At 43.4% G+C, this 13,463-nt stretch overlaps 1 protein-coding gene across 1 annotated transcript in view; it reads right to left on the reverse strand.

Moving 5' to 3' along the window:
• Positions 1 to 13,463, reverse strand: part of ROR2 (receptor tyrosine kinase like orphan receptor 2) — a 183,045-nt gene that overhangs the window by 38,434 nt on the left and 131,148 nt on the right. The window contains exons 3-4 of the mRNA XM_073671021.1: positions 6,033 to 6,320; positions 5,371 to 5,401 (exon numbers count right to left, since the gene is read on the reverse strand). Of these exons, the coding sequence (XP_073527122.1) occupies positions 5,371 to 5,401; positions 6,033 to 6,320 (319 nt within the window). The remainder of the gene's footprint in view (positions 1 to 5,370; positions 5,402 to 6,032; positions 6,321 to 13,463) is intronic.

Below are 13,463 nucleotides of genomic sequence, written 5' to 3' on the forward strand. Positions count from 1 at the left end.
CCTGTTGGAACAACCGATATGGTAAACTGAAATCCAGCAATTGGAGTCACTTTCATCACCTTATTTCTGCAGGAGCATTTTACGAAAATGGGATTTTCAAACATGACAACCCACCAAAGTCCTATAGGATCTGGTAAGTGGAACTGTTTGAAACACTGACATTTTTCACACATAGTGGTAATCTTCCACCATTATTGGAATGTCAATATTTACTTCCTCAAAAAACAGCTCAAATATAATGGTAGTCTTATGTCTATGAAGTAAAGATGGTACAGTGCTTCAAGGCAGAGCTCATATCATGTTATTGCCACTTAGCATATCACAAAAATCTTCTGATGTATATGCTAACCATGTCCATAGGACTCCATTAGCCTGGCAGGTCAATATACTGCACAGACCAAAAGTTTGGACACACCTTCTCATTTAAAGATTTTTCTGTATTTTAATGACTATGAAAATTGTACATTCACACTGAAGGCATCAAAACTATGGATTAACACATGTGGAATTATATACTTAACAAAAAAGTGTGAAAGACTGAAAATATGTCTTATATTCTAGGTTCTTCAAAGTAGCCACCTTTTGCTTTGATGACTGCTTTGCAAACTCTTGGCATTCTCTTGATGAGCTTCAAGAGGTAGTCACCGGAAATGGTCTTCCAACAATCTTGAAGGAGTTCCCAGAGATGCTTAGCACTTGTTGGCCCTTTTGCCTTCACTCTGCGGTTCAGCTCACCCCAAACCATCTCGATTGGGTTCAAGTCTGGTGACTGTGGAGGCCAGGTCATCTGGCGTAGCACCCCATCACTCTCCCTCTTGGTCAAATAGCCCTTACACAGCCTGGAGGTGTGTTTGGGGTCATTGTCCTGTTGAAAAATAAATGATGGTCCAACTAAACGCAAACTGGATGGAATAGCATGCCACTGCAAGATGCTGTGATAGCCATGCTGGTTCAGTATGCCTTCAATTTTGAATAAATCCCCAACAGTGTCACCAGCAAAGCACCCCCACACCATCACACCTCCTCCTCCATGCTTCACGGTGGGAACCAGGCATGTAGAGTCCATCCGTTCACCTTTTCTGCGTCGCACAAAGACACGTGGTTGGAACCAAAGATCTCAAATTTGGACTCATCAGACCAAAACACAGATTTCCACTGGTCTAATGTCCATTCCTTGTGTTCTTTAGCCCAAACAAGTCTCTTCTGCTTGTTGTCTGTCCTTAGCAGTGGTTTCTTAGCAGCTATTTTACCATGAAGGCCTGCTGCACAAAGTCTCCTCTTAACAGTTGTTGTAGATGTGTCTGCTGCTAGAACTCTGTGTGGCATTGACCTGGTCTCTAATCTGAGCTGCTGTTAGCCTGCAGAGACTGGTGACTCGGATAAACTTATCCTCAGAAGGAGAGGTGACTCTTGTTCTTCCTTTCCTGGGGCGGTCCTCATGTGAGCCAGTTTCTTTGTAGCGCTTCATGGTTTTTGCAACTGCACTTGGGGACACTTTCAAAGTTTTCCCAATTTTTCGCACTGACTGACCTTCATTTCTTAAAGTAATGATGGCCACTCGTTTTTCTTTACTTAGCTGCTTTTTTCTTGCCATAATACAAATTCTAACAGTCTATTCAGTAGTACTATCAGCTGTGTATCCACCTGACTTCTGCATAACACAACTCATGGTCCCAACCCCATTTATAAGGCAAGAAATCCCACTTATTAAACCTGACAGGGCACACCTGTGAAGTGAAAACCATTTCCGGTGACTACCTCTTGAAGCTCATCAAGAGAATGCCAAGAGTGTGCAAAGCAGTCATCAAAGCAAAAGGTGGCTACTTTGAAGAACCTAGAATATAAGACATATTTTCAGTTGTTTCACACTTTTTTGTTAAGTATATAATTCCACATGTGTTAATTCATAGTTTTGATGCCTTCAGTGTGAATGTACAATTTTCATAGTCATGAAAATACGGAAAAATCTTTAAATGAGAAGGTGTGCCCAAACTTTTGGTCTGTACTGTATGTCTGTAGGCTAAAAAAAAAAGATATGGAATGACATACTAGACTACACTATTCCATAAAATGGTATTCTGTCAAAACAATTAAATAATATGGTGTAAAAATGAATATGGAAGTTAAGAATCAGGTCCATCAGCCATGTCAGTAATCTGTAGCCACGAAATGGGAACCCTGGAAACTGTCTCTTACCTCCGGGCATCCATGACTCTTCCTTTAATCAGCTGGCCTGGCGTGACGTTATCATCGCGAAGTGACGCACTTGTGACATCGCACCAGGTCGGGTAATCAAAAGAGCCCCGGATGCCATCAGATATGTTGCGATTCCCAGGACTCCAAATTAGCGGACACAGACTAATGATGTGGCCAGTGAACCTGGTCCGGCAAATCGATTTGCACCAACTCTTATGGGAACCTATGGGTGACAGACATTATCATCTATTTGAAGTATATGTTATAAGCTTCTAGAATATATATACAGTTATATGAAAAAGTTTGGTCACCCCTATTAATCTTAAGCTTAATGTTTTATAAAAATTGGTGTTTTTGCAACAGCTATTTCAGTTTGATATATGTAATAACTGTTGGACACAGTAATGTTTCTGCCTTGAAATGAGATTTATTGTACTAACAGAAAATGTGCAATCTGCATTCAAACAAAATTTGACAGGTGCATAAGTATGGGCACACTTATCATTTTCTTGTTTTAAATACTCCTACCTACTTTTTACTGACTTACTAAAGCACTTTTTTTGGTTTTGTAACCTCATTGAGCTTTGAACTTCATAGCCAGGTGTATGCAATCATGAGAAAAACTACTTAAAGTGGCCACTTGCAAGTTGTTCTCCTGTTTGAATCTCCTCTGAAGAGTGGCATCATGGGCTCCTCAAAACAACTGTCAAATGATCTGAAAACAAAGATTATTCAACATAGTTGTTCAGGGGAAGGATACAAAAAGCTGTCTCAGAGATTTAACCTGTCAGTTTCCACTGTGAGGAACATAGTAAGGAAATGGAAGAACACAGGGACAGTTCTTGTTAAGGCCAGAAGTGGCAGGCCAAGAAAAACATCAGAAAGGAAGAGAAGAGGAATGGTGAGATCAGTCAAGGACAATCCTCAGACCACCTCCAGAGAGCTTCAGCATCAACTTGCTGCAGATGGTGTCACTGTGCATCGGTCAACTATACAACGCACTTTGCACAAGGAGAAGCTGTATGGGAGAGTGATGCGAAAGAAGCCGTTTCTGCAAGCACGCCACAAACAGAGTCGGCTGAGGTATGCAAAAGCACATTTGGAGAAGCCAATTTCTTTTTGGAAGAAGGTCCTGTGGACTGATGAAACCAAAATTGAGTTGTTTGGTCATACAAAAAGGCGTTATGCATGGCGGCAAAAAAAACACAGCATTCCAAGAAAAACACTTGCTACCCACAGTAAAATTTGGTGGAGGTTCCATCATGCTTTGGGGCTGTGTGGCCAATGCCGGCACCGGGAATCTTGTTAAAGTTGAGGGACGCATGGATTCCACTCAGTATCAGCAGATTCTTGACAATAATGTTGAAGAATCAGTGACAAAGTTGAAGTTACGCAGGGGATGGATCTTTCAGCAAGACAATGATCCAAAACACCACTCCAAATCTACTCAGGCATTCATGCAGAGGAACGATTACAATGTTCTGGAATGGCCATCCCAGTCCCCAGACCTGAATATCGTTGAACATCTGTGGGATCATTTGAAGAGGGCTGTCCATGCTTGGCGACCATCAATCTTTACTGAACTGGAATTGTTTTGTAAAGAGGAATGGTCAAAAATACCTTCATCCAGGATCCAGGAACTCATTAAAAGCTACAGGAAGCGACTAGAGGCTGTTATTTTTGCAAAAGGAGGATCTACTAAATATTAATGTCACTTTTCTGGTGAGGTGCCCATACTTATACACCTGTCAAATTTTGTTTGAATGCAGATTGCACATTTTCTGTTAGTACAATAAACCTCATTTCAAGGCAGAAACATTACTGTGTCCAACAGTTATTACATATATCAAACTGAAATAGCTGTTGCAAAAACACCAATTTTTATAAAACATTAAGCTTAAGATTAATAGGGGTGCCCAAACTTTTTCATATAACTGTATATATACTAGTCACTGTTTATTGAAAAGATTCATGCTGCCTGAACACTCGCTGTTTTACTGCTGATGTGTATGTTTTCTCTGAAATACTTTGGTGTCCCACAGGAAAAATATTTTGAAAAGCCATCCAGGGACAATGTGTCTCAGATGACTAGTCCAAGGCAAGTTCATGGTGGCTTTTCCAGACTACACTGATAGGTCCCGCCCTATAAACACACATATGGAGAGATCTGTCAGTCTAGGAGAATGGGGCTGGGGAGAAACTGCCGGGGACCTGCCTCAGGCTAGTCATCTGAGACTCATAGGCCCGGATTCGTGTTGGAGTTGATTAAGAGGTGTTTGAAAAGTGTTGAGCGCCCCGCCACAGGGACTGGAGTAAAATTTCTGGTGGAAGGCATGCCGCATCTCATCATGAATTAGACAGGCTGTGGCGTTGCGACTCTGCTCATTTTGACCGGGCTTGGCGAAACTGGAGTGAAAACGCCAAATGTTGCCATATTTTTCGGAACTTTGAGTTGTGCAATAATTTTGCGACGTATCAAAGTGTTTTACGACAGATTTCTGGTAAAAACACTTAGAGGAATCGGGACCATAGTCTCCAGCTTATTTGTCAAAGTACGTATTCTCTGAGACACCAAAGTGTTTCAGCGTAAAACATACACATTGGCAAATAATACAGCCAGTGTCGGATTCATGCTGCCTGAAGCACGGTCTGCAGGAATCTCCTGTCAAGTTCCCTTTAAAGGCAACTCATGTTTTACATTACACAGTGAAACAAAGCATCGGATAACTTTGGCAAACCAGTAGTGAGGAGCGTATAATGAATACAGAGAAGTAACAAAATCTAAAAGAAGAACAATGTTCCTCCTTTCAGAGAGGAAATCACTATTGTAAAAATATCATTACATGACAAAGTCTTTCCTGGCTTTGACTTTAGAGCCGTCTTATGAATAATTCATATGTATGACGGAACTGCTCACTTTAGCCTAATGTTCTCCGGTTTGTACTGTGGGAGTTCTTTTTGGATTGTGCAGTAAGTAAAATAAATTCCTTGCATTAGGTACATGTGTTTAGTTTCAGCCACTACACAGGCCCTTGTACACTTGTGTCTAGTTTATTGCAGTTTGTGAACTCCGAGTCCAATATAAACTAACAATCGCTCACATTTCTAATTAATTCTAGAAGGCTGAGGCAGAATATTCATTCATGAACTTAACAGCACAAAAACTACACTTACTGAATGTTGGGGTTCGGGCTGTGGGTAGGACCTGTATAAACAAATAGAAAATGTAGATATATTACAATTGTACATTATAAGCCAATAGGCAACACTATGCAATAAAAGTCATATCTATGCATTGAGCTAAACAAAGTTCACTCACTGTAATCAGGTTTTTGGCACCTAATCTAAGATCAGCATCATGTACAAACAGAGACCCTGATTCCAGTGATGTATCTTTTATTGGGCGGCTTGCTGTAATTTTGTTAAAATCACTGTTTTATCAGCAGGAGATTATCACTAATGTACTAGTAATCCTGCTGCCATGTAGTCCTCCATATTCATGAGTTCGGTATAACCCCGCCACCACTGATTGTTGGCTTTATGCCTATGCACAGTGTACACAGAGAGCTGTCAATCAGTGGTGTGGGCGGGGTTATACAGAGCTTAGCACTCAGAGAACTGCTAGATCTAAAGCAGATAAATCAGTCATTTGATCAAATACAGCAAAGGAAGTGATACACTGCTGGAATCAGGATCTCTATCCCTGTATCCTGCTTTCAGATGACGCAGCAAACATCTGGTAACAGATTCAGTTTATTATTCTGTACTCGTTTAATGGTAATTTCCATATTTTTCTGCACATGTATTACAAGCCAAAAAGCATATCTTCAACTTACCAAGCCTCACAAAGAGAACACCAGTTGCAGCAATAGTCTTGATGCCATTGGTGGCGACGCACTGATAGTAGCCCGTGTCTGTAGTGTCGAGGTCTTGTATCCTTAGCCGTGAACCATAATCTGTTTTTCTTATGGTGATTCTCTTGGGTTCCTGCACCACTGGAGCATCATTCTTCAGCCACTTGACATTTGGTAGTGGATTTCCTGCCACTTTGCAATGAAGGGTGGCTGCTTGACCCTGGACAATGGTTATGTTGTTTACAGGTTCCAAAAATGTCAGAAAGTGTCCTGGAGGGATGGAGAAAAACATTCATTTATACTGTGTAAAACAATATGAATTTGTTATTTCTAATTGAATACAACTTTTCAGACCATCTTGCAAAATTAATAGTTATGTTTTATATTTTGCCAAATTTCTATGCTCATCCACACTCAGATCTTAGGAGTTTGTCAAAAACTTGTGCAATGCAAAGTTGATGGTGAAATCATCTTTTGCAAAGTGCCTCGGATTCTTGCAAGCTCAAGAGATTGTGAACTGTTCAACACATCAATCATAGTCATGTTTCCTGCTTGTACATACCTGGGGGGACAAGTGTCTCGCACATCAAATGTGTGTTTGTATCGCTGTGAGCCTTTAAGTATGCGTGTGTTTGTGTATGTACATAAGAATGTATGAGGGAGATGTAGAACGCTGAAAGGGAATACACTTGAGTGCTAACACAGATGTGTCTGGCATGGGACATTACCAGCTGGAAAGAGCAATTATTCGGTTGTTACAGATTCGAAGGCAGAACAAAAACACAGTCCCAATCCCCACAAACTCAAGAAACTTCAAAGCCTTGGCAATTTGGTCATGTAGTTTTTGCCACTTATTTCTCCCTTTTTAAGAATAAATTACAAGCTGTATAAATAAGTTCAGAGCAGAACGGTTATGTAACCAACACGTCTTGCACCATAATTTACCCTTTTGTAAGTGATGTCCATACACTAATAAGTCTACAGTAGCTGCAAATATTTATCCTGTAATAACAAATTACAGCCTCCTAATTGTAGAATACAACATCCAATAACATACACATATATGCCCCTACTACCTAATGGGAATACTAGGAGCATTACTAATAAAGTATAAGAATGTGTACGATATAGTCAGTAGCCCATCAAACACAGTTGTACGTCACATATATTCTCAGATTTACACTCAACTTGTGTAAGTGTACAGCACTGTACAAAAGTTTTAAGCAGGTGGTGGAAAAATGCTATAATGTAAGAAATTTGTAAAAGTAGAAGTAGTAATAGTTTATTTTTAGAAATTAGCAAAATATAAAGTGAACGAACAAAAGATAAATCTAAATCCAGTCAAGGTTTGGTGTGATCACCCTTTGCCTTTAAAACATTCTTCTAGATACACTTGTACACAGTTTTTAAAGGAACTTGGCAGGGAAGTTGTGGATGTAAATTTGAAAGCATCTTTCTGTCTCTTCATGCGACTCCAGAGAATTATGTAGAGATCAGGGCTCTATAATTGCCTCCAGAACTCTTTGTTCTTCTTTACACTGAAAATTGTTCTAATTGACATTGGATATATTTGGGGTTGTTGTCTTGCTGCAGAACAATTGGGCATCAAAGTCAATTAGACACCTCCCTAATAGCATTGCAAGATTGATAAGTATCTGTCTGTATTTCTCAGCATTGAGGACACCAATAACTGGGCAACTTTCAGGACTGTAGATACTGTATATGCAGTAGGAGGCCAATGAAACTTAGTGCAGCAGATGAATGACACATCATGCTTACTTCCTTATAAAATTGGAAGATGTTCAGCAGTGCCATCAGCTCACAACTGACAGTAACCAGTGGGACCCAGCTATACCCACAGTGGTAGATCGGCTCACTCAGCTATGCATTGATGTATAAATTGAACACTGTCTCTTTAAATTTTCAGTTGGTTTATTTGAGCAGCATAAACTAATGTAAAGTTCATGAAAAGAAACACAGCCCATCTGGCCTAATGGAAAACAAAATAAGAAAAGAGTCCAGCAAAGTTCTTGCCACTCCGGCTTAGCAAAAATCACACAGTTCAGGGCTAGCAGGAACAAACACACGCTCCTCTCTCTGGAGATGGCCTCCAGATACTGACCACCTCCTGAGTCAAAAGGCTGGCTTTTTATAGCCCCTAAACCACACCCTGGAGTGGAGATAGGGTGGATAGCTATCCACCTGTAAAGCATGCCCTTGTTACTCTGGCTATTAACCCTCTCTGCACCTAATGTGCAGGAGAAATCTCCATGTTTTACATCACTGAAGCAAAAAGTCTCAGAGACGCGTATCTCCCCTCCAGTATTCTGCCAGTGACTTTGTCACACCATGTACTATTTGGACAAGTCTACCCAGAAGTGGTTTTCATGGAAAAATTGTGTCACGGCGGTAACTCCCCCCAGCGGTGCTATTTACTGCGTTCGCCGCTCTGCGTATCCTCATGTCTGGTAATCAAGCTAGTTCCATGCAGCACTTCCAACTTTGCTGCATATCCCTGTTGTCTCCTCATGGCTATAGAGGGGTGCGGGCAGATACTACAGGAATTTAACTTTGCTGTCTCCTGCAGGGTTTGGATTACCAAGCCAATCACCAACCAGCAGGTGCTAAAACAGGCAGCTCATCCCTCCTCACCTTTGCCTGAGCTTAGGTTCCAGTTTGCTGTTAGCATCTAGTTCCAGTGAAGGAGTTTTGTTGTTTATCCCTCCGGTTACGGACTCTGCTTGTCTTCTCATCCTGTCTGTTCTCTCCGTTCCTGACCTCGGCTATGCATCCTGGACCTGTGTTGCCCGCCCCGACCCTGGACTGTCTGACTAAGCTTCTGTCTCGTCTGTACTTCGCATACCTGTTCTGGTCATCTGCAGCAGGTGTGGACACTGATCTGGAGTGGCACCTGGTGGCTATCCTGCGTCCCACGCCTATCCTCACCATCAGAGGCGCTAGTGAAGACCAGGTAGCCACTTAGTCACTGCCCTCCAGGGTAAGCCCGGCCCCTGGCGCAGTGAGTCCACACCCACAGCGTTACATATTGAGTCCAAAATGCCATACCTTTAACATGAAAATATGGTGAAATGACTCAACTATGCATGGAAACATAAGAACTGTGGTGCATAAAAATGGCAGCAGGAGCAATAACAGAAGGCAGTCTGGTCACCGAAGGGCTGGAGAACGGTACAATAATGAGTGTCTGCAGCCAATAGTGAAGCATGGTAGATGCTCATTTTAAGTTTAGGACTGCATTCCAGCAAATAGAGCTGGGGACTGGGTCAGGATTAATGATGTCCTCAATGCTGAGAAAATCCAGAAGATATTTATAATATTACACAGTACCATCAGTGGGGCATCTAGTTTGCTCCAAAATTATTCTGCAGCAGGATAATGACACCAAAAATACAGCCAATGTCATTAAGAGCTATCGTCGGTGTAAAGATGAACAAGGAGTCCTCAAAGTGATGATATGGCCTCCACAGAGACCTGATCTCAACGTCATCAAGTTTGTCTGGGATTACATAAAGAGACTTGCGTAAGCCTCCATCCATAGATCTGTGGTTAGTTCTCTAAAATGTTTGGAACCTCCCTGCCGGAGTTCCTTCAAAAACCGTGTGTACCTAGAAAAGTTGATACTTTGCACAGTACTGTTATCAGAATATACTTAGTGCACCTACAGTGGTTACCATAGTATGAATTAAATGATGGAGCGTTTTATAAGGTTTTTTTTATTAGAACTGATGAGATTACAGATTTCGGACAGCTGAGACGGTGATAAGATAGATAAGGAATGATTGTTCGCTAAATAATTAATTTGCCTATGTAGATATTCACCTTTTAGTCCATCATGGCTATGACAATAATTCAAACTGGCCATGCATGTTCAATGACAATGAGCAATGGATGAATGATGCGTCTGGGAAAAATATTTCAAAGAAAGGTCATTTGTGGACAAAGAACTTTCATTTAATGAACGATCTTTCCTCCAACTATTGGCCAAAAATTTCAAGCATGACCAAGTTTGTTCCAGAAGATGAAGGTGTGTCATAGGTCAGCTAAAACAAAAAGGCAGAAATTGTGGAAAAGCTGACCAGTGATGTTGGCTTTTTCCTGTCAGGTGCCAAATGTTTATAGCAACTGGCAGATCTGCATTACAGTAATGGAAGCCCAGACCACAGACCACAGATCACAGCAAAGAACTATTTTTTTTCTTTTGTTTGTTATTTAAAACAACAACTTTCACAGGCAAACTATGAGCATCAAGGCATTCAAGAAATAGCTTAACTGAAATCACGAATCTATGGCCAATTTAAAAAAGTGTGTCATTAGAAAATGTACTGTATAAATAAGGTTTTTGTGGTAAGTATATATTTTTAAAATGTTGGCAATGTTTTTTTCTTCAGATCACAATCTGCATTAAAAATAAAATTATAGATCTTGCAATTTTCACACTCTCCACTTGGGCATTTTTAGACTTAGACTTACAGTTGTTTCAGGAAATCCACATGTACATGTGACATTTGCCTCTTCAGAGAGGAAAAGGACTAGAACTCTATAGCGCCACCAGTTGGAAGCAGCAAGACATGCACACACACAGTACGCAGACATGCACATATGAACACACACACAGTAGGCAGACATGCACACACACACACAGTACGCAGACATGCACACACACACACAGTACGCAGACATGCACACACACACACAGTAGGGAGACATGCACACACACAGTAGGCAGACATGCACACACACACACAGTAGGGAGACATGCACACACACAGTAGGCAGACATGCACACACACACACAGTAGGCAGACATGCACACACACACACAGTAGGCAGACATGCACACACACAGTAGGCAGACATGCACACACACACACAGTAGGGAGACATGCACACACACAGTAGGCAAACATGCACACACACACACAGTAGGCAGACATGCACACACACACACAGTAGGCAGACATGCGCACACACACACAGTAGGCAGACATGCACACACACACATAGTAGGGAGACATGCACACACACAGTAGGCAGACATGCACACACACACACAGTAGGCAGACATGCACACACACACACAGTAGGCAGACATGCACACACACACATAGGCAGACACGCACACACACACAGTAGGCAGACATGCACACACAAACAGTAGGCAGACATGCACACACACACACAGTAGGCAGACATGCACACACACACAGTAGGCAGAGATGCACACACACACACACACACAGTAGGCAGACATGCACACACACACATAGTAGGCAGACATGCACACACACAGTAGGCAGACATGCACACACACACACAGTAGGCAGACATGCACACACACACACAGTAGGCAGACATGCACACACACACAGTACGCAGACATACACACACACAGTACGCAGACATGCACACACACACACAGTAAGCAGACATCCACACACACAGTACGCAGACATGCACATACACAGTACGCAAACATACACACACAGTACGCAGACATGCACATACACAGTACGCAGATATTCACATGCACACAGTACGCAGACATGCACACACACAGTATGCAGACATGCACAGTACACAGACATGCACACACGCACAGTACACAGACGTGCACACACTCATACACACACAGTATGCAGACATGCACACAAGCACACACAAAGTACACAAACATGCACACACACAGTACACAGCCATGCATACACGCAGTATGCAGACATACACACAGACAGTACGCAGACATGCACACACATAGTATTCACCCACACAGTACGCAGACATGCACACACACAGTACGCAGACATGCACACGCTCATACACACAGTACGCAGACGTGCACACACAGTACGCAGACATGCACACGCACAGTACGCAGATATGCACATATGCACACACAGTACGCAGACATGCACACGCACAGTATGCAGGCATGCACACACACACAGTACACAGACTTGCACACGCACAGTAAACAGACTTGCACAGTACGCAGACATGCACACACACAGTATGCAGACATGCACACACAGTACACAGGCATGCACACGCACACACAGAGTACACAGACATGCACACAAGCACACGCATAGTACGCAGACATGCACACACGCACACACACAGTATGCAGACATGCACATAAGCCCACACAGTACGCAGACATGCACACACGCACACCCACAGTATACAGACATGCACACATGCACACACACAGTACGCAGACATGCACACACACAGTACGCAGACATGCATACACGTAGTATGCAGACATGCACACGCACATGTAGCACCCTGAGGATTCGGCTGCTACAGGGGTATTGCACCTCAACCCAGAGGTGTGATATTCCACTCCCGGGTAAGGATGGAGTGTGGAACTGAGCTCAGTTAGCTGCATGCACTACACACATCCCATTTCCGAGGAGCAGGCCGACGGTACTCCCACTTAGAAATGTGCAGGTACGACCGAGTCTGTTCCTGGCTGGAGTGGGAGGGGGGTGGTACATCCCAAGTAGTGTAGGGGCAGATAGGGGGAGCAGCCTGGGTAAAGATAGGAGCTCATTGGGTGCTGGTCACCTGAGCTCACACATAGAGGGTGTATATAAGGTGGGCACCATCAAAGAACAGGGTCAGTCTGTCAGCCTTTTGCAGAGAGAAGTCAGAGGAGGAAGAGGAGCAGAGCAGCCCCAGAGAGAGAGAGGAGAAAGCCAGAAAGACCCAGAGGGGGAAACAGAAAAGGAACTCTGAGAACCCAAAGTCCATCAGCGGGTGAAGAGTTGGCATCAGGGTACCGGAACCCAAGCTGGTGGGGGCAAAAACACACCCTAGCCAGAGACCGGAGGCCGTGGGCAGCGTCTGCCACGGCCACCCACCACATCCACCCCGAAGGCATACCACGTGGAGGGTCAGGGAACCCAAGGCCAAGGGTCTCCCAACAGAAGGCCCGAGGGAGCTGGACCTGGGTGGATCACTAGTGGGGACGGCCAGAGAAAGGACAGAAGGAGAGCTCAGGGTCACGCTCCGGACTCGCTTGGGGGTTGGCTGGATCCAGGACCTGGTGGACGCAGCACGGCTCGGGTGGTCACTTGAAGCTGGAGTGACCGGAACATCAGCAGTGAGTAAATACCCTAAACTGCACAACCCGACTCTGTCTTCCTTTAACATCTATGCTGCACCACCACAACCCCCATCCTCTGCACCTGACCCCCTGAGGCTATACCCCACCCGTTGGGGGTTACACCATCAAAAGCTGCACCTACACCATCAGCCTCAGCGGACCCTGCTGCAGCGGCGGCCATAGTGACCGCAATACAACGGGTGGCGTAGTCGACAATAAAGAACTTAATAACATCTGTAGGACTGCCACATACAACTGAGTTTGACACCCTGGGCACGGAC

This window comes from Phyllobates terribilis, unplaced genomic scaffold, assembly GCF_046119375.1.
Source record: "Phyllobates terribilis strain yellow unplaced genomic scaffold, ASM4611937v1 Scaffold_1__5_contigs__length_1240528914, whole genome shotgun sequence".
In the NCBI taxonomy this organism is placed as follows: domain Eukaryota; kingdom Metazoa; phylum Chordata; class Amphibia; order Anura; family Dendrobatidae; genus Phyllobates; species Phyllobates terribilis.